Source organism: Phallusia mammillata, chromosome 7 (genome assembly GCF_965637545.1).
Source record: "Phallusia mammillata chromosome 7, kaPhaMamm4.hap1.1, whole genome shotgun sequence".
In the NCBI taxonomy this organism is placed as follows: Eukaryota; Metazoa; Chordata; class Ascidiacea; order Phlebobranchia; family Ascidiidae; genus Phallusia; species Phallusia mammillata.
This window is the reverse complement of record NC_137258.1, coordinates 9,043,822-9,068,534: the sequence shown is the minus strand read 5'-3', so window position 1 is coordinate 9,068,534 and position 24,713 is coordinate 9,043,822. Positions and strand designations below refer to the sequence as shown.

Below are 24,713 nucleotides of genomic sequence, written 5' to 3'. Positions count from 1 at the left end.
AAGCCGATCGCCAAGGTTGTTACGAAAAAGATCTACTATGTATAACGATTTTGAGTGGCTACACCATCCCAAAATGACCTTCAAACGGCATTAGTGGTTATGTTGGGGGCGTTGTTGAATTGCCAAGTTTGTATTTGTGTAGGAGGCTTATGGGATGGTCAATGCCTACATTAGGTTTTGTGGCTTTCATCCTACCAGTTTGACTCCATACTTGAGCCGGAAAACGCCCCAATTTTCCATGCTTTTAACCTCAAATAATGTTTTTGTTTATCAGATTTTTATGCAGTCTGCTGGGATTAGAAGCCTGAAGCTATTTGCAACATTTGCGGAAGTAAATGCGACGGTTGTATTTTCAGACCGTTTCATTGCTACAAATTATTGCAAAAACAAGCAACTTTTCAATAATTAAACATTTCAACTTCCATTGATCTACCATTGCAAACAGAGTTCATCTAAAGATCCCATGACCGGTTGAGATATAATTAGCACAAAATTCCACTTGGAAGGAAGAAACAGTCATGTTTTATTTTCTACCACAAAACTGAAAATGCGGCGGTTTCGAACTGTGACCTTTCTGTTTGATAAAAAAACATGCAGTGACACTTTGCCTGTTTCCGTGGACGTGAGATTTTTATCGAAAAGCGCGATGACGTCGTATCGGTTTGTGTTGTCATACACTTAGCCTATATCTATGTCTATAACTTGTGGTCGTTTAATGATGACGCACAAAGCATTCGATACAAAAAATATTTACGAGGAGGAAAAGTTTACGAGAGAAAGAAATGATACTGCCAAATGTTTGATTTAAAATAAACACTTAATCCCATAACATAAAAATAAGCCACAAAGATATACACATAAATTTTAAAACATTATGCAACATTTGGGTTATGTGAACACTGATTTCTGAATCGTAGCTACGTTGTTATTATCTATTTTACGCAACACATGCACTCGTATTTAGCCGAAACAATTGTATCGCGTTCGGTATGCATTCACAAATGACATAATCAACAGACAAAAATTTGTGACGGATGTTTAGGTCAGGACCAAATAACGTTCCATTATCCAACATGCACACTATACATAATCAAACCTGACATTATAGGAACCCAGCTTTATATAACAAGCACGTCAGTTGCTTGCATGTTGCAGCCGATTAAATCCAACTGGAATGCAATCTGAAATATCTTGTGGCCCGGGACTGGCCTCAAAATCCACGGTGACATTTTTACCTGCCTTGTCAACCAAATGGCCTTATTTGGCAATAAAGCGTTTCAGACAGTTTGGACATACCCAATAATACAAGGACGCCAAGCGCTAAGTAGTTAAGCGTTTAATTCCACGCTTTCACTGTAAAGTGTATGTAAACAACAGTTGTTGTACGGGAGCGACGTAATTGTTGCCTACGGGAACTATTACATCCCAAGCAATCGACAAACGGCGGGTGACGCATTTAGAAAAATCCAACTAAGCTTTTCCGAGTTTTAAGGCCAGCCAGATGCACAACATTCCATTATCGCTTCCAGCCATTATTTCCTCGTCCAATCTTGTGTTTAAATACTTGACTTATTTGTGGCGCGACAACTGGTATCCCTGTACCGAATTACGTCAGCATAACGGTGGTTTTGAGAAGAATTCGGCACCTTGTAGGTCACCTTGGGTTCAACAAGTATTTGCGGTCAAGGAGTTCGTCATGCTCAAAGAAAAGCGACTTGCACAGGCTTGGCTCATCTTCAGAGCAATGTTAAGTCTACCCGCATTGTGTTTGCGCCTGTCGAAAGCGGATTGCATTGTGGTTGCTTATCGGCTTGTCCAACTGGCACGAACAATTTGCGGTTGGCTTCCAGGTCTTCCATCCCTGTTGTTGTGACATATGATTCATAAGATTCGACGCATTACACAGATTTTGCACATTCCTAAAGAGAATGCTGTTTTGCAGGTTTGGTTTTGCAAAAGACAATTACAAAGCTTATGATGTTCGATATGTGATATTTTATGTAGGTAAGGAAATCGAAACACAAACCCCACCATTGTACGGCGTGATGTTGGAACTTGAAACAACATTGCGTGCGTCAAAGCATTTTTGCCCTTTAAGTAGCCTATATTTGTGCATTTTGGAAAACCCGATAAGGCTTTTTACAATTTCTTGGTTGCCCAATGTTTGTTATTGATTCGACGCTTTACGTTAATTCAGAGGTTTCCAATCGGTATAAATTTAAACCCGAAGAAAAATTTGACATGCTTTAGGAGCAAATAAAAGTAAGCAAAATTTGTTAAGTTTTAAAATTCAGTGTATTAACAAAACGTTTCCACTGGTTTCAAGAACTTGGGGTTAAACATTACCTTCAAAATCTGCAAAGAGGAAAACGATGGAACACATTGACTTAAAGCTCAAAACTTTCCCGCAAAATTCCTGCTGCTCTCCTCGTGCTGTACATTGGAACGTCTGGCAAAACACCAAATATTTTGTAGACACTGCTGCGTGCGTCTACGGCCGCGAGGACGGTCGGGTCAGTTATGTCCACGTTCAATGCAAATCGAAGTTTTCGTTCAATGCAAATACTTGTCGTGAGTAATCAGCAATATTTTAATGTCATATACGTATGTAAAACGTCAAACATGAAATGTGGCGGAATCGTTTTACGATGCGTCGTGTGCAAAACATTTACAGGGTGGTTAAAAAGTTTGTGAAAAGTGTTAAAGAGTTAAAACACAATTTGGTTGGTAGTTGGTTGAGGCCTTATGTTGAAAATATGGTTCATTTGTCAGTTACATGTTAACTACGTTCAATTATCGTCCTGGCAGAAAAAAATACCAAAAAAATGCTACTCTTTTTCAATGATTAGTCCCGGTACAAACCAGATGTGTTTTTTTTTCAAAGTTACCAGTTGGATAATGTTTTCAGAAGACACAGCCGTAAGAGATGAAGGTCGAAAACGGTGGGTCTCATATTTCGAAGATCCCACGCAAAGGAAAGAGCGATAATATCTTTTGTCACCCTTTGTTTTGCCGCAAATTGTTGTACCACGGGTGCCAGGCGTTGGACTGCACTGTTCAAAACCAAAAGCAAGATTTCAACGTGATAGTGACCATGTGAGCACCCTTCAGTCGATGACGCGTAAACAAGTACGTCACCAGAGGCCGTGTGATCTATAAATAAAACCGCGCCTGCGCTTTTGACGTAGAATCTAAAGAAGCGTGGTCTCGTCGACTATTTCCGGGCTGTATCGTTTGTCTGTGTTCATCGCGCATGGCAGCGCCAAGGAATCTTGCCGATTTGTTGCCGATTAGGATATGACACGTTTTGGTTAAACCTGACCAATACAGCCCAAAGTGATGCTTAATTGTTTGGCATGGTCCGCCAATGCCCATTTACGGATTGTTTGTGAGGAGCCAGTCCACTAATGCAAATATAAATTCCACAAATAAAAATTTTCGTTGGCTCTCGTTTTCATACTGAATATGGTTTGTGGCTTTTTTGTGCTAAAACGAAAAGTCCTATTAGCAAAAATAAACAACAACGTCATCATTTGGAAGGTATATTTTTGTTTAAACTTCTCGTATTACAAATCGTGTGTTTTTTGCTTTGATATAATCCCCATGCTTTAGACTAGAGTTTAGACCAGTAATTTTTAACCGACGTAGGCAATTTGAGTTGAGTGGCTGGGAACCAATGACCGACTTTGAAGTTTTATGAGAATAAGTTGGCATTTTAAGCTTCTCTTAGCTGATACTAAGATGGTGGAGTCAAAATTTTAAAGGTGATTATATAAGTGAGGCATGGGTAAAGAGATTGGTACTGATGTGGTTTTAATGGAATTGCTACATAACAGTTTCTTTGCTAAAAAATTCATTTTATTGCTTTTGATCAAAATTTACGCACAGCATACATTGTGACTAAACAACATGATGCTTCGCATGCAGACCGTTGGTTGTCGTGCAGTTCACATGCTTAAAACAATAATAAATAATGCATTTCTAAAAAGGGGCTTATGGGACCCATTGGGAGAAAGTCTTAGGAAATATTTCAAGGGTGGAAATTTTTGAATTTAAATGTTACCAGAATATATAAGTGTCGGGTGTGAAACAATCGAAGAGACTTTACCACAATTAGACAACCCCCCAAATATACCACACGACACAGAGCTATGTTGAGGACCTGCCGGGCATGAAAATACCGTCCGCACGTGCCATTAAACACGCCCTGTGGGGTAATTTCTCTCAGTACAGCATCCAGTAATTGTTGATTGCCCTCGGTCATTTCTCTCGCACTTTTAAATGTAATCAGAAAATTTTGGCTCGTTAAGTTCAAATAAGGAAATCCATTAAAGTAATAGCAAATTAGGACAATGTAGGTTAAAAATGCAATGTATAACGTCATGTATTGATTGTGGATTCGTCATGTTGCAACTGGCAATTAAAGGATGTTTTGTATTTTGTAATGTTTCCGCATTCGCACTTGGCTAAATAACTTGTTTAAGGAAATTCCAACTATAATACACCCCGTTGATTGACACTACATGCGTTTTCACACTATAGAATCAGAAATCCCTATGAGTCATGATTACTGGTCTATACCACAACTATACTGTAGTTCGAATGAATTATTTCCAGTATTCTGGCAATTTTTCAATCACATATATGTTGTTGCAACACTAAAAGCCCCTTTGTCGGGCTGGCAAAGATTGTGTTCGGTCAAAAACACATTAGTCACATCATGTGAAACTTACCGCACGAGCGTGTGTAAAACTCATTTGCAACCCCTTGTTTGGCATTTTGGAGTCAAGACAATGAAACACCCAAAATTCAAGGGCTACGTTATAAATTGAAAAGTCACTATCCAACAATTGATACCTCACAGAATCGTTTCTCACAAACATTAAATCCCCAAACGTAATGCGCACAAAGCACCAGCACGCTCATACCTCCACCAAATACGTTGCTCGTATGCAAAAAGTGAACTCATACTGTCTAACTTTTCAAATTGTGCAACGAGGCAATGTTCTTCTTTCTGTTTCGAATAATAACAGCTCTCAGCATATGGAAAGTACCTGTGGAAATAGTTTGGAAGAGGTTAATAGTACTCAGCGTGCCAAACACCCGGCCGCCGAGCATCCATGGCCAATCAAATTACTCATTAAGGAGCAGAAGGTGGCAGTTAAACTCACCTGTTTTGTGTTAGCGGAAAACTTGGCTATTGTTAGGCATTATTGGACGCCAAAGTAAGAGTTTGATTGCCAGAGATTTCCCGATGTTGCTTGTCAGATTGTCGCGAGCACTCGAAAGATAGGGATGCTTTAGCGTGGGTTGCTGTGTAAAACCTAAATGTGGCGTAACTCGCCTAGCCCGCGTCAGTCAAACAGGCGACAGTCGAGAAAAAAGGAGTCGTTATCTCTCGTCCCGAGGCGCGTGGGATGGTGACGTCACGGCACATGATCACGTGTTCTGGTGTTGCCCTATAAAAGTTGATGTCGTTGATGAAAGTGATCAGTTGTCTCAGCTGACTGACAGTTGATAGTTTAAGTAGTACAAAGCTAATAAAGTTTGTTCGCTATTGCAGACATTTGTTTTGTGACTAAAGTGTTAAGCTCCTGAACGTGAAAATCTAACGCAATGGACGTCTGCAAGAACATTGTGATTCTGACTGCTTTGACGATGTCTTTAATCTGCATCTGCAACTCCGCTCCAACGCAAGGTATTTATTTTAGTTTCGTATTTATGCAATAGCAAAACGTCGCTGTTTCTTAAAACGACAATAGGTTCTCAATTTTTGACACGGAATTAAAGTATTCGGTGGCCAAAAAATATAGTACAAACTCTTCTGTTGCGAATAACAATACTATTTTATTGTATTAGGAAAACAGAGTTATTTGCATTATTAGTGATGGTTTGGTAAAATAAGTGCACATCAAACCTAAGTTTCAAAAAAAGTGTTGCGCAATGTATCTATAAGACATTTCGTTTAAACTAGTGATGCACCGAAGTTTCGGTTGGCCGAAACATTTCGGCCGAATCCGCTGTTTTCCGATGTTTCGGTTTCGGCCCGAACTTTTTTGAAAATTCGGCCGAAACCGAACTTTTTTATTGCATGGAATTGAGGCCTTAAATTTTATTTACGCTCATACGAAACATAATAAATTAACTATTTGTTGTATCTATAAAACACTAGCCACGTTGTCTTCAAAATATTATATGTTTAGCAAAGCTTACGCATTGTAAAAGTGATTTTAGTTTATCAAAATTGAGTTCACTCGCATCAACAACACAAGGTTCTGTTGAAAACATCCAAAGAAACGGGGATTTTAGGTTCGGCCTGATTCGGCCGAAATTATTCGGCCTCATGGCCGAATATTCGGTTTCGGCCCGAACTTTTTTAGGCGGGTTCGGTGCATCACTAGTTTAAACCAGAAATCGTACATGCTTATTGCAGTTAAATTGCTCTTAAAGCTGATGCATTAAAGTACAGAGGTCAGAAAACTGTTAGGTTAATAGTCCTATTTCTTTTGTCTTGTGGACAAGTCATTGTATCTTTTTTGGTGGTGCAATTGGTTTGCCGTTGGAAATTTTCTCTAGGCACAAAAATATTCCAGTCCACTTCCAATTTCAGCCGTGTGTGAGTGGAAGCGGTTTAGAAAAAGTAAAAGGCTTTTCGCGTTTTATCTAATCTCAAATTTTATAAAGAATGTAGAAAAATTTCCATTCTCCCAACAGCGAAAGGACGATAAGCACTGGTTGGAATTGGCTAATTCTTTCGCAAAGCATCTTTTCGCAAACGCTCGGCTTGTAATGACACCGTTTAATACGATTACGACAACGCTCCCTAATGATATCCATCAACAACTGCGTCAGCCTTGTATACTATTATCTCAACTGTGTTTTGATGTTGTACCAACAACAACGGTTACCAATAAGTACGCCGTTAAAAGCCTTCGAAGAAGTATTGTGTCAGTTTTTGGATGAAATGGGAGTGGGATTGTTTTCCATTGCTTCTTTTCTCAACACTTTTTTATTTCCAACTCCGCACCGAAAGCCAGTGTAATGCTAAGCCATTATCCCGGGATGTAGCTTGTTTGTTATTGTCTATAAGCCTCTTGGTCCTGCAATGAGGGCGGGCTGCAGCGACTGCAAACAAACAAGTTGTTGGTATTATACAATAAGGTTGTAATTTCGTGATAAGGTTAGAAAGTGACCACTAAACTTTGTAGCCTAGTGTACAAATCTGATGTTTAAGCTTTTATGTTTTTACTTGTAGGTAACGAGATGTGCAGCTCAATTCCAGCTCATAAGAGAGTCAAGTGCGCAAAAACCAGCTACGGAAGAATCCGATGTCTCAGGGAGGGATGTTGCTTCGACAAGAGCGTAAAAGATGCCATTCGCTGCTTTAAGCCCAACCTCACACGAAGCAGTAAGTATATTACAATGATGTAATGCCTTTACGAAGATGTTTCCCCGCTGCCTTGAATAATTTGGGTGAAATAGCGCGTTTGAAAAAAGACACGTGTAATAATTCAGTCGGAGTCGTATTTCACAGCACGTCGCCCTCAGTTGTGTTTCAACTCTTGCGTCGAGACGCTTCGAAAATATAAACTTTTGATAATTGCTTCTTAATGCAACCTCTATAAAGTTAGTATGTAATGCGCCATGTTTAATGACGACCCTTACTGACCTTTTGAAGTTAAATTTAATGTTTTAGCAGCCCTAAAGCTATAACGCCATCGGGATTTTTATAGTAACCACGCATTTAACGCACTCGACGTGGCTTTTTATAGTTTTATGTTCCGTCGTCTAGACCAAAAATAGAAACGATGTCTGCAGCGTGTTTTGACGGACTCTCTCTTTCTGTGCAATCCGATTTGCAGCGGATGTGTTAAGGCTGAGAAATCGCATTTGAAATGTCCACGTGGAACCGCGGTTGCTAATACCAAATGTAATACAAGTCTCAATGATGTGTAATGTATAAATACACCTGCGACATTTACATACAGTCGAAATCTACCCACGCATTGTTCCCAAAGCCTGGAAGAACGCCCACCTGACATGCTGAAACCGTTTAGCGAATTAATTCGTCTTGTCGCAAATTACAGTTGATGACAAGCACGTCAATCTGAGGAGCGCCTTCTTTCCTGTCGCCTTGACTGCCAGCCACGACAAATCAACTTTGCGATCGTGCGTTTCGACACCTCGTGAGCGGGTGGACTGCGGATGGCCGTCCATCTCACAAAAAGTTTGCGAAGAGAGAGGTTGCTGCTTTGACCGCACTAACACGGACGGACCACGTTGCTTCCAGCCAGGTAAAATAAAATGATGTCTTTTTTAATATAAATCCTGTAGTTCGCAAGACCTATTGAAGGCGGTATACTAAACCAAGCCAATCTTCCAAGTCCACACATGGCCTGGGGTACTTTGATTTATTAATGAGTATGCCGTGATCGCAGATCCGCACGAACGTTTCAGGGCTGATCCCAGCATGAATGTATGTTCATCTCTGCTTTGTAAATATAGGTTCTAGTCGACCCAAAACTATATTATAAAAGTATCAGTTACGCAGTAAATCAGCATGGGTGAGATGAAACTACTCCTTGCCAAAGGGCAGAACAGTATTTATCTGGTTTTTCTTTAGACCGGGTAATGCAGTTTGAGATGACGCATAACACGCCAAATTGGTTGCCATTAAATTTCGCGACACAGAATTAAACCCCAAAGCTACCCGACACTATTTCAACAACAAAACGATTTGCCCTAGCTATCATCACACGTATTACGTCAAAAGTAATTTTCTCCCTTTGAAATAGAATCTCTCCTGATTGGACGAAGAGCGCGAAAGGTCCTTGAATGTACGTGGGAGTGCACCCGGCAGCCGTGGAGGAAGATTGCTCAAGGTTATTCCAGGTGCAGCACAAACGCTTTCTGCTGGATGGAGTTGGTTGGCCAATCGAGTGGCACCTGTTTAACTGCGTGCAAAATGGATCAAGGTGAGCTGATAAATTAGTTTTTGTTCAGGAAACTATGTACAGTTTGTAGCAAGGGAACATAGAAACAATATATACATAAAGCAAATGAAACAAAAAAAAACTGAGACAAACTGAATGAAAAAAGATTGGCGATTGTTTTTGTTTTTGTTTGGGTATATGTTGATACTTTGGTAAAACGTTTTCACTGAAAAATAGAGGACATTGAGCTTAATTTTTCTGTTGGTGTATATGGGTCGAATAGATTTGCACACGTGCAGATTCATTACCTTTGAATCACTGCTTAATGTATATTGAATAAAGTGGCATTTAAGTCTTACATCACAGTTTTTGTGGGATGTGTTTGTTAACTCGTGCATTTCTTTCCTCAGAGGTGGACCAATTTCTTCTCAACGTTTCCGAGTGTCTTCACCTTGATTACAAGCAAGCGCGCGACATAAAACGCAGCTGTGACTCTGACCTTCCATGTTGGATTGACAGTTATGGCTACAGAGCGCTTACCTGCTTCAAAATGTACGAGAAATCGGCACCCCGTGTAAAAACAAGTAAGTACTGTCGTGTTATGTACCGCGTAGTCTGATAATAATGTATATTACCGAGGGGCATATATTCGTACTGCGGTATCCGACGTTCCACACGTACATAGGAAACGTCAAGTAGGTGCGAAAACGCAGTAAATTTAGCTTTTCGCGGCACCTTGTGTCTGTTGGTTTGCTTGGGTTTTACCATCTGTACTTTACCGTAAGTGGTGCGTGTGCCGTTGGTAATATACCCCGCTTTGACCTTGCAGTTCGAGCTAATCAAACCGAACCTTCAACCGTATGTTTGCGCGAGCCTGGGCATGTCACTGCACTATCTTTAACACATGATCTATTCTAAACAATAAATAGTCTATTGCATATAAACGGAGTCTCCGCGCTCACGTAATTATGTTCAAGAACGGCGGTTATGTCACCGCCAACAAGTCGAGAGTCACGACGCAGTGTAAATGTTCAATGCAGGGCAATTGGGTCGCCCTCGTTTCGTACAATCGCTGCACGAACTTGTCTTGAAGGCAAATTGGCAGATCATTATCAGGTTGTTTACCACCGAAATCATCAGTCCACACGATGTCGCCCCAGAGTAGTTGCTGCGTATGCTAACATTTAACTGTCAAAATAAGATTGAAGTACGATTAGGAAGAAACACAAAAGTTGTTTTAACTGATTTAAGCACCAAAACGTAACTGACATAATTACCAAAAAAGTCCCTGGGGCAAATTACGTGACAATATAGTGGAAATACGCAAAACAGTTTAAACTCTAAGTGGCATTTTCTTACACATATTCTAATCAAACCTTATCTGGTTGCAGATATGCCAGAGGAAGAAACAAATACAAATGTAGAAGAAGAGGAAGAACAGGACGTACCGTATCCTTCCTTGGAAACATCACCAGAGATCGTGCACCGAGAAATTCCAGTCGAACCTGGCCACATCCCACAACGACGACCCCAGGGCGACATCTTGCGGACGGACATCAATATCGAAAGATCGGTCTATCCCATTACTGACGATCAGCGCGTTCCGCAGCCAATCATTGAGGAGGAATATGTAGAAGAGGAATGGGAGGAGTGAAATTGAAACGAACTCTTTTAATTAACTTTGATATTGCTACCCTTCTCGGGAAATGGTTTTGGCGCAAGGTCCGTGAGAGATGAATGTGTTTCGGAGTTGCCAGTTGCCAGTTGTTTGTGTTCGAGTTGTAGCTTTTCACTGTGAACTGTTCTGTGTATTGCGATTATTTCGTGCTGTTGTTGTTTACGCTAACAATGGCGCCGAAACAAACAAACAAAGCTGTAAAAAGCATTGCACAATAAGACGACATCGGCGGGCGTTTTCCCTTGCCATGTTTTTACTTATATCCTTTTTTGTTGATGTCTATTCACTTACATTTTGTATTGAGCTGCTGCAATTTTGTTGCCATTTTGTTTAAAATAAAAAATCAAATTATAAAAATCCTCTTTTATTTTAACAATTTTGTTTAAAGTATATTGTTGCAACATAAACTACGCTATTTCTCTTATGCTCACTATAACCAAAATTTAAACTTTTTCTAACAAGTTTATTCACAAATACAGTTTCGAGTATAGGTTATAAGCTTAAAATACACAGTTAAAATTCAACACAGTTTGCAACACGACGGAACAAGATGGTGACAAAACGCCAGTGGGGGCAAAAATACGCACAAGATTTTTCAAGGATGCCACTAAAAGTTCGACTTCATGCGTTTTGAGCAAAAGCAAATAAAGCAAAGTAACTGGACAAGAAAACGAGTAAACATGTCAAAATCCATCTTAAATTTTCTTGTAAGACGGATATTTGTACTCTTTAATATACGTTGTACCCAAACACAGTAACTCTGTTGCTTAGGCCAGACACACTCATGACCAGTGGTTGGATCCATCCGGTTCGCACCGGTTCTATAGAACCGTCTCGCGAAATTTTATGAGATCAGCGAACCGTTAGCATTACAGGTTACGGTCGGCTGAAAAGTATGACTTTTGTGACAGAACTGGCTGAAAAAAAAATTGAATCCCACCACTGCTCATGACTTATGGACAATTAGACTGCCATCGGTGTCTCTACGTGCCGTTTGCTTGGTTTTTCTTTCGACTGTCTCGAGCTCGCATCATGGTAGAGCCAGATTTGTTTGAAACGCATGTACAAGGCATTAAAAGCTGGACAATCGCTGTCCTAAGGCCTGGCATGTACTTTATGAGAATAACAGGACACACGAAGCAATAGAGAACCACTAGACTGGACAGGGCGGTCATTAGCATATCACTGACCAATGTGGCGCCCAGTAAAGTAGATCCGATAAAGTCAGTGACCACACATACCATGACCGGTGTGGTGGTCAGTGCATAGGCAGCGGAGATCAGAACGAGCAGTTTAACCGTTGGATGAAGAGGTCGTTTGTAGAACCTCTGGAGAGCAAGAAATAATAGAATGAGGGCCAAATAAGGTTGGTAAGAAAGGTAGAGCCTTACACGTATCTGACACAAATGTACACATACAGGATTAAAAAACGCGTTTCACATTTTGTGATGGAAACGTATAATACATTTTAATAAAACAAATATATGTAATGAACCAGGGGTCGGAAACCTTTTTTGTTCTGCGGACCGTTTTTTAAACTGAAATTTTATCGCGGATCGGCCTTCAAAAAAGTACAAATATTCAGCAAGAAAACACCTAAATTAGTTTATCATCCCCAGGATACATGTACAAAATGTTTAAGTGTACGGCCCGGTAACGAACTTCTCGCAGCCCGGTGGTTGCCGACCACTGTAATAAACAATATTTCATTAAACTAGTTCTTGTGCTTTTTGTCAACGGTATTTTTTTTAATTTCCCGACGTTGTATTCTTCAATATGTTTTTGCAACGCACACACAGGGCAATAGCGATGTTATGTACAAACGGGTATTTAAAGGTAAGCGCCCTCTCGCCGCCGTTGGTGTCACGGTTTATCTCTCATGGTGGAAGTCGATCTAATATCCCGCCGAACAATGATTGGCAAAACATATTTACAATTACCTTACTCGCGTACACGAAGCCCAATTACGCAACCTCCTGAAAAACAACCGCCCTAACAGAATTTCAAAACAACACGCTGCCTGAAATATGTTGTGGTGTTATAACAGATCGTCCAAATTGATATTTTCTTGCAGTTTGCGAGAAAAACCGTTTTGCGAATTGCTAATAAATAAGTGTCAAAACGATTCAAAGAACTTTTTAACGTTTGACTCCCGTTACGTGATCTTAGGTATTTTATTCCAGTGTTTCATACCGGAACGGAACGAAACCAAATAACGTTATTCGTTCTGAGCAAATTATTTATTTCGTTATTTCGTTCTGGACCGATATTTTCATTTCGTTCCGGTCTGACCGAAATAAATTTATAACGGTATTTTTCGGTATTTCGGTCTTAACAAACGGACATTTCTTTGTGGTCTTTGCAACTATTAAGCGAAAAAAGGAAGAAAGTTGCAACACACAAGAATTATTGTCGGTAGTTGTTACGTCACATTACATTTGTCAATGATGGTCAAACGGATGTAAATTGTAGGAACTTCAATTTTTATCATAGCTTAACGGCGCAAAATTTTCAGCAATTGTATCATGTCAAATGTCCAGAACGAAATACCGGAATAAAAAATAACGGTATTTCGTTCCGTTCCGGTATTTTGAATATTTTTTATTTCGGTATTTCGCTCCGGTATTTGAGCCAAAAATTATTTATTTCGTTCCGGTATAACGTTCCGTTCCGTTCCGTTCCGTTCCGTTCCGGTATGAAACACTGTTTTATTCATACAGGTTTGACAAACGATATTTGGACAAGCCAACAATTGCCATGTTATTGTGACATAGCAATACACATGTAGCCCAAATACCAAATAACACTGTTCCAGGAATAACCAGCATACAGCTTACCCTTTGTGTGTGGCTGCGTTGAATAGGAGTTTGGTTGAAGCTCAATTTCACCCGCTCGTCACTGTGATTATTTGCAGCAGTCATATCCTCTGCAATCACACAAACAACAACTGTCGCTCCGTCATGGAAAGTCTCCTGCCACTGCACGTGAGTCACGGTCTGCAGCGCCAATGTAACCGCATAGTGTCAACAAACAAATCCCTGACCCCTAATTACTTTCACAGTGTTTAGAATATTTCATCCCCCTTTGACACCTTTAAAAACGATGGATGCTAAGTTTTTGAGTCATTGCCCATGATCAATAAAACAGTAATCAAAGCCTATACACGACATCACTTCGTATGGAAGAGTGCTTCTTCACCATTTTATTTACAGATTTAGTCTTGGTATCTTTGTAAGCGGGCCTAAAATTGTAGTGCAAGCCCCCAAAAATGCTCAAAAACTTTTTTATAAAACAAAGACCAAAATTAGAGTAAAATGTGTCTCAAATGTGGCGGAGTGTATCTTCAGACCCGAATAAAACCCGTTTAATTCAAACTTTAGCTAGAATCTGGCCTAAAAGCCCGTTCCGAAACCTTGCTGGACACACCATACCCGTTCGCGGAACTGATCGATTTTGAGTTACTGAAAAAAGTAAACTGCCTTTCCCCTCGTAACACATGGACTGGTATCTAATAGTTAAATGCTGTTTTGCTTAAAAACGGAGCAAACGAATTCGGTACAAGATAGGTCGCTAAGGAAGGGAACGATTAAATAAATGTTTGCAATCGTGACTTGTAAAAAAAACTTCAAAAACCATCAAACTTACCAGCATCCGTTTTTGAGTAGTTGACGCTGTTTGACGGCTTAACTGATGTGCGGTAGTACTTGTGCAAGGCGTAGAAGAGATTGACTCCTATCAATATGAGTTCTATACACCAGATAATGACCGCCAATAGCAGATGTGCGTTGGTCATTGGACTCCACACTCGGGAACACAAGGCGGGATTTTGTCCTAAAAGTTTGACATGTTCACACCAGGACACACATTGAGCTGCTAGTCTAACTTGCATTGAGCTATACTTTGACTTGGATGAACTTAAATGTTGAACAGGATTTGCCCATATAGTCGTGCACATATAAAGACAATACTAACGTCGCCTGACTAACAGCTGTCTACTTACTGGATATGCATCGATACCCGCCGTAGTATCCTGGCAAGCAATCACAATGAGCAATACAGTTCCAACCAAACGCCGCCGGTAAACTATAGAAAAATGGGAGAACCCAGGTCAGGAATATGGTGACGTACGCCCGTCGCTTCCTTGACTGTCAAATAAAAAAATTGATCATGTCATGACTATTAGGGGACGTTGGATACCTTCGTTGAATTTGTAAAAACGTTCAAACATGTTTTTAAAAACTCTATAACTTTTTAAATGTCCTTTAGACGGGCATTGAACAGTAAACTGTCACGTTATGCTTTACATGCGTTCTTACTCGAATACCATACAATTGAAATTGCATTAAACCAGTTAACCTTTTATCGTTATGCCAACTTTTGACCCTTTTTGTATGATGGCAACTTTGTTATTCTATGGCATATTGTCCAGATATTAAAACTGTTTCAATGCTTGTGTAAAAATTAACAGTATACTTGCGACAATTTTACACTTTTTTACAGATGCGAATCAGACATGGGCTCACTTTAAAAGAGGTCGTAGTTTATATTAGTGGTGTACATTTACTCATTAATTTGAACTCTTTATGATTTAAAATTGACTTTACCAATCGAACAATTGTTAATGTTTAAAAACTAAGATCATGCGTACACTTACATACAAAACGGTTCCATAATTTTCTCCGCGAGTAGGTGAACTTGAAGTGGATGAAGTCAGGATCCGGAACCGAAGTTTGGCTCCGGATCCGCCGGATCTTCCAACAAAATAGGCGCTGTTTGCAATTCCGTGTATTAGTGCCGAGACGTTGCCGCTAAGGATTAGGAAGAACGCCACCATGAAGGCCTTACGGAACGCCCACCAGGTCATGATGCTGCGCTGTGGTGCGCTATCTTGGTTAAACCTGTAAAATGCAAAAGGTAGGATTTGAGAATTAGCTAAATATAGATGAAACGTAGTGCATGGGATGTAAATTTTGCAAAAAGGAATACCTTCACTCAATAGGTCATTGACAAATGGTGTAATTTTAATCAAACCAAGCCATTTATGAAAACAATAGGTCAACCCTTTTGGCTTAATGTTTACATGATGCCATAATGAATGTCAGGCGAAAGTTTGTCACCCACGGAAAGACTTGCTACAAACACGGTTCAAAAATGCACAGACAAATTTGTACAATGGAAACTAAATACCTTAGTTCAGGCAGGTGCAAATTTTATTCGCTATAAAATGTGATCACTAATATTTTGGGTCAACTAAGTTGTTTGATGATTTGATACGTTATTAGGGCAAGTAAGGTATGATTTTTAGGCGATGAATTGCCGCCATTTCCCCCAAAACAAGTTTGACTACTCATTGGTGACGCACGCAGCATCTGATGCGGATATATCAGCAGCCAAACAATTGCAACTCAATCTGCGTCAGGTGTTACGTGATGTGATCCGTATTGCAGCCGTATACTTCGAAGCGATTAAATAATCGGGCAAAATGGCACCTTACATTACATGCACAAATCACATATAGTGCTTGGTTTTAAACCTTAAATTCTACGTCCAGAAATTAGCATAGCTCGTGTTCTATATAAGCAAGTTAATTTGAATCTTCCATTATGCTTAGTTGCATTGCACATAGGGGATGGGCGAGCTAAACCGGATATCAGCGCAGACCATGTTTTTGCACCGTTGCATGTAATTGGCAAGCGGAAGCGAGTCAGTAGTGATTTGTGATTATGCATGTAATGCTCACCGGAAGGCGCATGACAATACAAATCGTGCACCGGCATCAAGGCGGCTCTGACAACGATCAATTGGTCCGAAATCAGGAATCGGATGACATATTGCATCACCGGATGTCTATCGTATGATGCATCTGTTACTGCTAATCCGAATTCGTGTTAAATACTCGCTTATAGTGGCCTAATGACTAGACCAGAGTTTGATTGACAAACAGCCACCGAGTCGCCACTGGCCCTAAAGATATAATTATAAACTGAGGCGGTATGTGCCAATAAGTTGACATACCGATAGGTCGCAAATGTTTACTCGATATCTGGCGATCAGCTTTGTTGCAATGGCATTATGAAAAATGGTTATGCCAGAAAACATATGTTAAACTGAAAGCTAAATTAGGAACAAATTTTCAATGCTCAGGAGAGCGTCGAGTATATCTGTCAGCAACGACTATTGTTTGGACTGATCTGTGGTAGGTCTATAATTAGGTCCATTTTTATGGGCAAATCTGCTGGGACTCTATTCGTACGTTCATTTCATTTTAAACAAACGAACAACAAATGTGTGTGACCACTGGGAGGAAATGATTCAGACATAAGATCTTTGTGTGTAACAAAGTTAAGCAATCCCGGTGTCAATCAAATCATTGCCCGTACCCACATATTGCAAAACGATTAATTGTGTTTCAAAGCGTCCTTAAACTGCTGTCTAAGATAAATCACCTGTTCGATGCATTAAGTCCGCGCGAGAATTCAGTCCGTTCAAATGCAATCATGTAGTTGACAAGGGTGTAGGTGAAAAGAATGCCCAAAGCGACGTTGGCCATCACTACACTTGTCACGTAGGAATATACGTGGTTGTGTTTCAACTTGCTGCGGTTGAAAGCGATTGCCACCACGATCAGTAAATTGAACAGGCTCTGTAAACAAGGTATTTGCATTGTGTTTATGCGTGTATCCGGATAGGGTCATACACTGGAAGTGCTTGACTCGCAGATGGAAGGTCGGATGACAAGGAAACTCGCGGCAGTTAGACAGATCTTCTTACATCATACGCGCAGGCATTTTAAGGCTAACAATGCTAGTGTTTAAAATCTACTACTGCATAATATTTAAGTGGCTTCAATGTTTTAATACACACTGTATATGATATAATAACACATTAGCACAGTTAACTGAAAACAAGGATGTTTTTAGACTGATTTCAATTACAAAACTTTGGTCTGGCACCAATTAGCGACTAACTCACTTCAATTACGACGATCAATGTGTACGGAACCAAATCACCCCTGAAGTTGAGAAGACAGTCATGACGACCTGGCGTGTTGTTACCGGCAGCATCCATTACCAACTATAGACTCAATGTGGCAAAAACCTTGCAAAAATTCCTCAATGACCAGAAGTGTTCACAATGTCGTAATATTTCTGTTTGTGGTTCAAGTCTCTCCGGCTCAATATATAAACAGCATTTAACGCCCTTAAATAAAAGATCTGAATAACAAACTAGAAACATTGACGGTTTAACAAGCAAAAGCGGCCTCAAGAGGGAATAAGACTTGGCGCAAAAAATGTCTCCTGTCAAACTGTCTGTAAAATTTGTCGTGAGAAAGTAATGGCAATAACCACATATTACATAATCATGTCGATACTAAGGCACCTATTCCCAAGCTCCACAACCAAATACCAATTAAATGTTCAGAAGTTATTGAATCTGGCAGAAAAGACCCACATGAAATGAACAGATGTTGTGGCTGATAAATACACAGCTTCTTTGGTTTTGCAACAAACCAACATTCATTGATAACAATCTTACTTCATTCACACAGATTTAAATTACTAAACAGTGCATCGTGACACACTGAACAACACTCCCGACCAAAATACCGCGCGCGCGAAACCAGCACTACTTTTTCATTTAGTCGGTGGATAACATCTCGTTTTGGCGGCAAAAAAATGCAGTAACCTTGGTTGCTGATCTGCTGTGAACATGATGCCTATAACTATGCAGTGTAGCATCCTGCCTAATACGACGAGCAGGCTGCGTATGCATAAGCGCAGCACGAGTCCCGGTATGTGGCTGAAACTTCCCACGCAGTAAACCCGATAAATAACACACATTCAACCCGAACGGCGTTGTCGTGTTTGGGTCGTGCATCCAAGAGAAAAAATGTCTACCCCTTTTTTTACAGCAACTTAAGCAAAGGCTATCAGTAATAGCTGAAAACTTACAACAATATACCTACGCCTGCATATATCCTTCCCCTGCAAAACACCCCGTTAATGCAGTCAATTGTTTCGGCCCGCCAGTTAGCCACCAACGCGCAAGCGTAGAAGCGCACGTTTGACGAATTGGTTGCGTCACCGCTCGTATGGAGCGACAATGCCTGGTCGCTTGAAACATTATTGTTCAGCGCCCAACAGAATTTTAACCGACATTTGTTGGTGAGCATACGGACTGCAGAGGCTTATGCAGGAGTTATCCAAATGCGCTGAGGCGATTTTTCACGATGCAAAGCAAATCTATTAAGACAGTGGCTTAGGTGTTTATACATCACATTTTATAGCCCAAAACGTATACAAAAAGCAACAAAAAATCCCGGGGCTTGACTGAGGTATTTTTATTGATTATATTGTAAACAAATACGGTTCTGTTTATGCTATGGACCTGTAAAAATGTTTTGACAAAGTGATATATTAATAGAATAAAGCTGTAGTTTTCAAACTGAGCGTCGCGACGCCCTGGTGCGTCGTTTGAATTTTCCAAGGGCGTCGGAGAATATTCGTTTCGTGGCTTTTTGTTGTTGTATCAATGAACACAACTTTAATAAACAGTTTTCTCATTAACTTTCATTTGATGGTGCGTCGCAAGTCCAGAAAACTTTTCCAGGGGCGTCGCAACAAAAAAAGTTTGAGAACCACTGGAATAAGGTAACATGACGATTAGGAAATTTGTTTCAACCATTTTGACCAAAAATCTTGGCACATACTAACGATAAGTTTTGTTTATTTTTGCGAATATTGTTTTCTATTCTACTTAAATCATGAAAACCCTAATTGGTTTCCGCACGATATTATTTACATTTTCCTTATCCGGTGTCATTGCAGTTGTGCTGTAAACTGTTAACACAATAATTTAAAACGATTTTGGTTTGTAAAAACGTGTTTGGGCGTGCAAAGACTCTTTAGTCGGCAAACTGGCAATACGATGTCACTATAGCACAAGAAATTTCATAAAATAAACTTACCACCTGCATTTTAGCAAAGCGACATGATCTAAATGGAGCTGTGTGTAATTCTAGCCAAGACTCAAATGGATTCTGGATTAAACATTGGGCAAAGTGAGCTAGTGAATTAAAATATACCACCAAGTTGTTGTATTTTTCTGTTAATGCTGCGTATTGTCTATAGATGCAAATATAGCGCAGTACAAGAATAAATAAGATGTTGCTCTCAGGCATACTGCAACAACAATTATTGCTCTTTTAGCAATTTTTAACGTTAGTTAATTAATATAATTATAATACAACCGCTTGTTAGTTCAATAATAATCAGACTCTAACTGGGTGTGTTATATTTTGGATTCACATTCCTTGGGTAATCTCTTGTGACACCTAGTGGCAAAATATTTATCATCCTATGACCTATTGTATAAAATAAATCTTTGTTGACACATCGGTTAAAAAAACACAATTAAATAAAAGCTGCAAAACATTTCAGATTTGGTGACGTTAAATAGGCGTTGAGAAACTTCGAATTAAATAGTTCTACAAAGAAATATTTAATAGTTCTACAAAGAACTATCAAAGAACTAGTTCTACAAAAATTTAGATTCCATGTTGATAATTTTATACCCCATCTAAACTTCAATATTTCACTAAAAAGGAAAACAAAAGCTTTTTAACAAACGTTAAACAATAAAACAAGAAAAGGCAACCCAATTTAAGTAAACGTCTCATAAAACTTCGTTAATAACCAAAAATAAAACATCGTACAAAAGTATTAAAATCCCACTTTTGCGAAGTTGTTGCGAGCATCCGAGTTCACAATTTAGGCTAGTGACGTCATATACCAGGAAGCGGTTTAGTCTACAAGTGCTGGAAAAGCCAACCTTGAAACGATGTATTGCTGTAAGTCGGTAGTACCAGGTTATGTCAGCAACACTTTGTGTGTGATAAAACGTCTGAACACCAGTAATTTACTGTGATATGACAACAGTGTTGTGAACAAGAATAACATGTATTAATTTTTTTAAAGATGCTTGAAATGGGCAAGCATTTCAAGAATATAAGTGGTTTTGTTTGTGGTAGATTGGGTTGTACCAGTTATGCACTTTTGAAATGTTTTTGGGGACTGCTACTGTTTTCTGTCGTTGCTATAACTGTGAGCTATCTTAGTCCAAGCAATCGAAAGTTATTCGTTGATAACTGGCGCAATTGGAAAACAGCAGTTATTTCGCAACATACCTACAAGCGTATATCTTCTTACAATCCAAAGAATAAAGTCGTGTGGAAGAAGCATGAGTTTATTTCTTCAGGCCTCGCAAATGGACACCGAAATGGAAGCCTGAAGCAGCAAAATAACAGTTCAACAGTCACAAAGCAAAATCATAAAACACCGACGCCACCCCGCACTACACCCAAGTTAAATAAGGAGGACCGGTCAAATATTTCCGCTGTGATTTATAAGCGAGATTGTAAACTATGGCAAAATGGTCCTAACAAGGTGAAAAAAAAATTTAAGCCTCAAATAGAGCTGGATCCGACCAAGTTTTTGTACCCAGGCTTGGTTTGGGGCCCAAACAACCAAATCGTCGGATTTTGGCAGTCCATCTACTTGGCGATTAGGCTTAACAGGTAAGCATTTAATAAAAAAACTTGACCCCAAGAAAAATCAGAAACAGTGTAGCGTAAACAAATAACGGCGCGAACCAAGTCTAACGGGATTCATATTTTTGCTCTATAGCGAGTTATACACTACCATAACCTGTGTGGGCAGAAACTAAAGAGGTATAATTATCAACGCTTCAGTACATACTGTTGTCATGTGGTACAGAACGTTGGTGATTCCACGCTTCCACGCACACCGAACAACTGGAGGTGGAACGATTTTAGCTAACCACCGTATTGACGTGGATCGACTTCGCCGTTTCGTTTCTTCCATTTCAATTGAACAATTTCGTGAGATTTGTAATTATTCATTCGACGTAGTGTTGCAGGTAATATATTTAAAGAGTATTTTGTCACCGTTAACATCAAATTATTTTGGCTATACTCTGTTTTTATTTATATTTGACTGGGAATAAGATTGTACAATTAGTTTTGGAGTGTAAAGGTCATAATTATACCTACAATGAAGACACAAGAAATCGTTTAACGCCGTTGCTAACTTTAACTTTCGGGCGTTACCGAGTTTTAAGGCCAATGTCAAAGGTATAAAATGACAACCTTAAAGCTATAAAGTGTTGTGTTCTCGTAACAACTGCGCACAGTTAACAATGGCTGGGTCAGTGTATTTTGTTGGTTTAGAAGTCGGCCTAGATTTAAAAGATTTTTTATGCATTTAAAGGCGCAAAAATCAAACCCAGCCACAATCAAAGATTTTGAAAGTGAAACTGGAATGTCAATTCTTCACATTGAAAAGCATCGAATAGACTTTCAAAACGGTGCAACTCAGCTTCGTTTCAAAGATGGCCATCACGGAAATAACTATTCAAACATTCCAGCATTTCCTCCAGAAAGCTACCAGCTTACCTACGATCCATGGATAACAGGTGACACCGAGGCACTAAGAAAGGCTTACAATACATCAGCAAGATGTGCTTTGTATTCTGCACCGTTCCAAACGATACGACTAGAAGGTCCCAATAACAGCATCGCTAAGCCATTGACTACAAAACTACTACATCAGACGGATATAAAGGACAAAGAATTGTTTTCGGCCGTTCTTTATAGTGTTCGAAGACCTGTTGGTATTGAAAATGCTGTGAAACAATTTAAAACCGAAGTGTTTAACAATGAACCGTATGTGGCCGTTCATTGGAGGTACGACCTAACTGACTGGGAACATCATCACTGCCGCCCCAATCATCCAGAAAGGTACACAAAGTTTTGCAGAGACCTACCCAAAATTACGCCACAAGATGTTGCCGCTGGAATTTTTGCCTCATTAAAAGAAGCTAACCTAAGCCAATCAGCATGGAAACATGTCTACATTGCTTCACCCCCAACGCTGCGAATTTTTTCCAATCAAGTGCTAAAAGCTTTGCAAAACCTTAACAGTTTTGTAGACATTTCCAAAACGCAATTAGATGTTTTTATGACTGCGCGTTATCAAGTGTGCTGGAAGCAAGGAAAGTGGTCAAACGAAAAGGAAATCTTTTCACTTGCTGAAATGGAAGTTTTAGCACAGAGTGAGTGGTTCTTTTTTTCCTCCGGATCAACTTTTTCTAGTAATGTACGTCCCATGCGATGGAAGAAAACGCAGTCAGGTAAAGTTATAAAAAAGTTTGAAACTTCAGTATATGATATTGCGAGAAACGCTATGATGAAACGCCTTGTTTGGAAATGACCGATTTACTTGCAATTCAGAGTTATTAGTCATAATTTGTTTTAACAAATAGCCTTGATTCAAACCTGACTTCAAATTCTGTGTTCCTAGGTTTTTCAAATATAAATTACCTAGTCATGTACATAGGTGCCGGACTTAACTGGCCCCACAGCCCTAAAACATCGTGTTTAAGCCATTGTCTGTTCTTAAACATTATGTATGCCTTATTATTATGGGTCTTTCAATCTAACTTTCGGGCCATAACAGGCTTCTCAAAAACGATTTAGGTTCGGGCAGGGGTTGGGTTCGAATTTCAGGCCGCTTCCAGCTTTGCTGCAATCCCTTAAAGCACTCTCTAGGTCGCGATAAAGAGCGTTTCCCCCATTAAGTCGTGCAGTACTTCAGTATTTTTTGTTGTTTGTTGTGTTTATTTTGGTAAAGGGTATATTGAATGTTCACAAAGTGTCATTTTGTTTCTATCTGGTCAATTTGCGAATTGTATCGTAATTAAACTGAAAGAATTTGGTTGGACATTTTTTGATTGAATTGTGGTTTTACCTTACTACCAAGTTCGTCGCTTTAAACCTTTAGCCAACATTCTACCGGAGCGAAGCAAAAAAACGTATATGTTCAACTAACTTTATTAAAAAAGTGTTGTTACGTTTTTAAACCTGGCCACGTTAAAAAGGATAAAACCAAGAACATTTGATTTTTTAGCACAAGAGTTACCCAGCTGGTCGAAATCCCGAATAACAAACAAGTCATTTTACACGTACAGTGAACTCGAATAGGCGACAAAGTTGGGAGCACAGTTGGTAGATATAGATGGTAGACGCGCTGCAGCTTCACCTTTGACAGCGGACTTGGATGAAGTTGCATATTTAGAATAAACACCCACACATTTTAAGTCGGAAGCACAGTCAAAAGCGATATGCTTCGTGGGCGTGTTAAATATATGAACCAGTGCTGGATTAACCATTAGGCATAGTAGGCACGTGCCTACAGGCCAGTCAAAAATCCAGGCCACTTTAAAATCAAAAGAAATTTAGATCTTTGTGACAATGATTTTGCAACACTGATAATTCTAATTTCTTAGTTGGCAACCCTGATTTTCGGGCCACTTATAAAATGTGCCTTCAGGCCAGCAGACCCTTAATCCGGCACTGATATGAACCCGTGTCAACTAATAACTACAAAGTAATAATGGCAAATTTGGCAACTACAACGTTTAAGATGTCCGTTTTTTTTTCAAATACGATCCGAGAAGGACGAAGGCAAACACCGGACAGCCGACTTTTTGGGGTTTCCAATTGACGCCAGCAGTGCTTGCTTCGTTACAAAACAAGTAATCGATATAGTGAAACTTAAGCTCCGACGAACAAAGCGCAGCAGGTGGACAACGGAAAAAAGATAAAGGCAATTTATTTTAATTTATGTTGTTTACCGTAGCAGTATTTCAAAAAATATTTTGAAAGGTTTAATACTTCTGGCCACTAACGCAAAGATTAAATTTCGTGAGTAAATTTTGGAAAAAGATAAATGTTATTTATTTTTAACAAATATGAAACTCATATTGACACTAACTAAACCTTTTAAACACCCACAACTCTCTAACGTTGTCTGAAGTCGCCAAATCTCTTTGCAATCAGTTACCAGACAAAATGTTTTTGTTGTTGCTTTATTGTCAAAAGAAATATACATTTGCACAGTGCACAACTTTTATGTCCTAGTATCTGAGAAGTGGGGAAACACTGTTATCCTCGTCTATCAGGCGTGACCAGTCGTGCGGAAGTGAGGAAAAGAGGTCGGTTAACACGAATGGTACGACGCAGT

At 39.6% G+C, this 24,713-nt stretch overlaps 3 protein-coding genes across 4 annotated transcripts; 2 read left to right on the top strand and 1 right to left on the bottom strand.

Annotated features, from left to right (window-relative positions):
* Window positions 1–5,522: 5,522 nt before the first annotated feature.
* Window positions 5,523–10,968, top strand: LOC145239580 (uncharacterized). Its single transcript, XM_080102941.1, has 6 exons — window positions 5,523–5,698; window positions 7,256–7,408; window positions 8,088–8,294; window positions 8,796–8,975; window positions 9,344–9,517; window positions 10,325–10,968. Exons 1-6 carry the CDS (start codon window positions 5,617–5,619, stop codon window positions 10,585–10,587), a joined length of 1,059 nt encoding a protein of 352 aa, XP_079959067.1. The 5' UTR covers window positions 5,523–5,616; the 3' UTR covers window positions 10,588–10,968.
* Window positions 10,969–11,031: 63 nt separating this feature from the next.
* LOC145239243 (uncharacterized) lies at window positions 11,032–18,114 on the bottom strand. 2 transcript variants are annotated; one of them, XM_080102540.1, is made up of 7 exons: window positions 17,584–17,874; window positions 17,058–17,254; window positions 15,266–15,509; window positions 14,612–14,756; window positions 14,257–14,442; window positions 13,449–13,537; window positions 11,032–11,939 (listed from the first exon to the last, which is right to left on the bottom strand). In XM_080102540.1, the coding sequence occupies exons 1-7, from the start codon at window positions 17,677–17,679 to the stop codon at window positions 11,595–11,597; spliced, it is 1,302 nt and encodes a 433-aa protein (XP_079958666.1). In that variant the 5' UTR covers window positions 17,680–17,874; the 3' UTR covers window positions 11,032–11,594. The 2 variants fall into 2 exon arrangements, with proteins under 2 accessions (XP_079958666.1, XP_079958667.1); XM_080102541.1 differs by lacking the exons at window positions 11,032–11,939; window positions 13,449–13,537 and adding an exon at window positions 13,544–13,607 and having other exon boundaries at window positions 17,584–18,114.
* Window positions 18,115–20,543: 2,429 nt separating this feature from the next.
* On the top strand, window positions 20,544–23,341 carry LOC145237845 (uncharacterized). Its single transcript, XM_080100834.1, has 3 exons — window positions 20,544–21,187; window positions 21,387–21,565; window positions 21,823–23,341. Exons 1-3 carry the CDS (start codon window positions 20,589–20,591, stop codon window positions 22,899–22,901), a joined length of 1,857 nt encoding a protein of 618 aa, XP_079956960.1. The 5' UTR covers window positions 20,544–20,588; the 3' UTR covers window positions 22,902–23,341.
* Window positions 23,342–24,713: the final 1,372 nt, after the last annotated feature.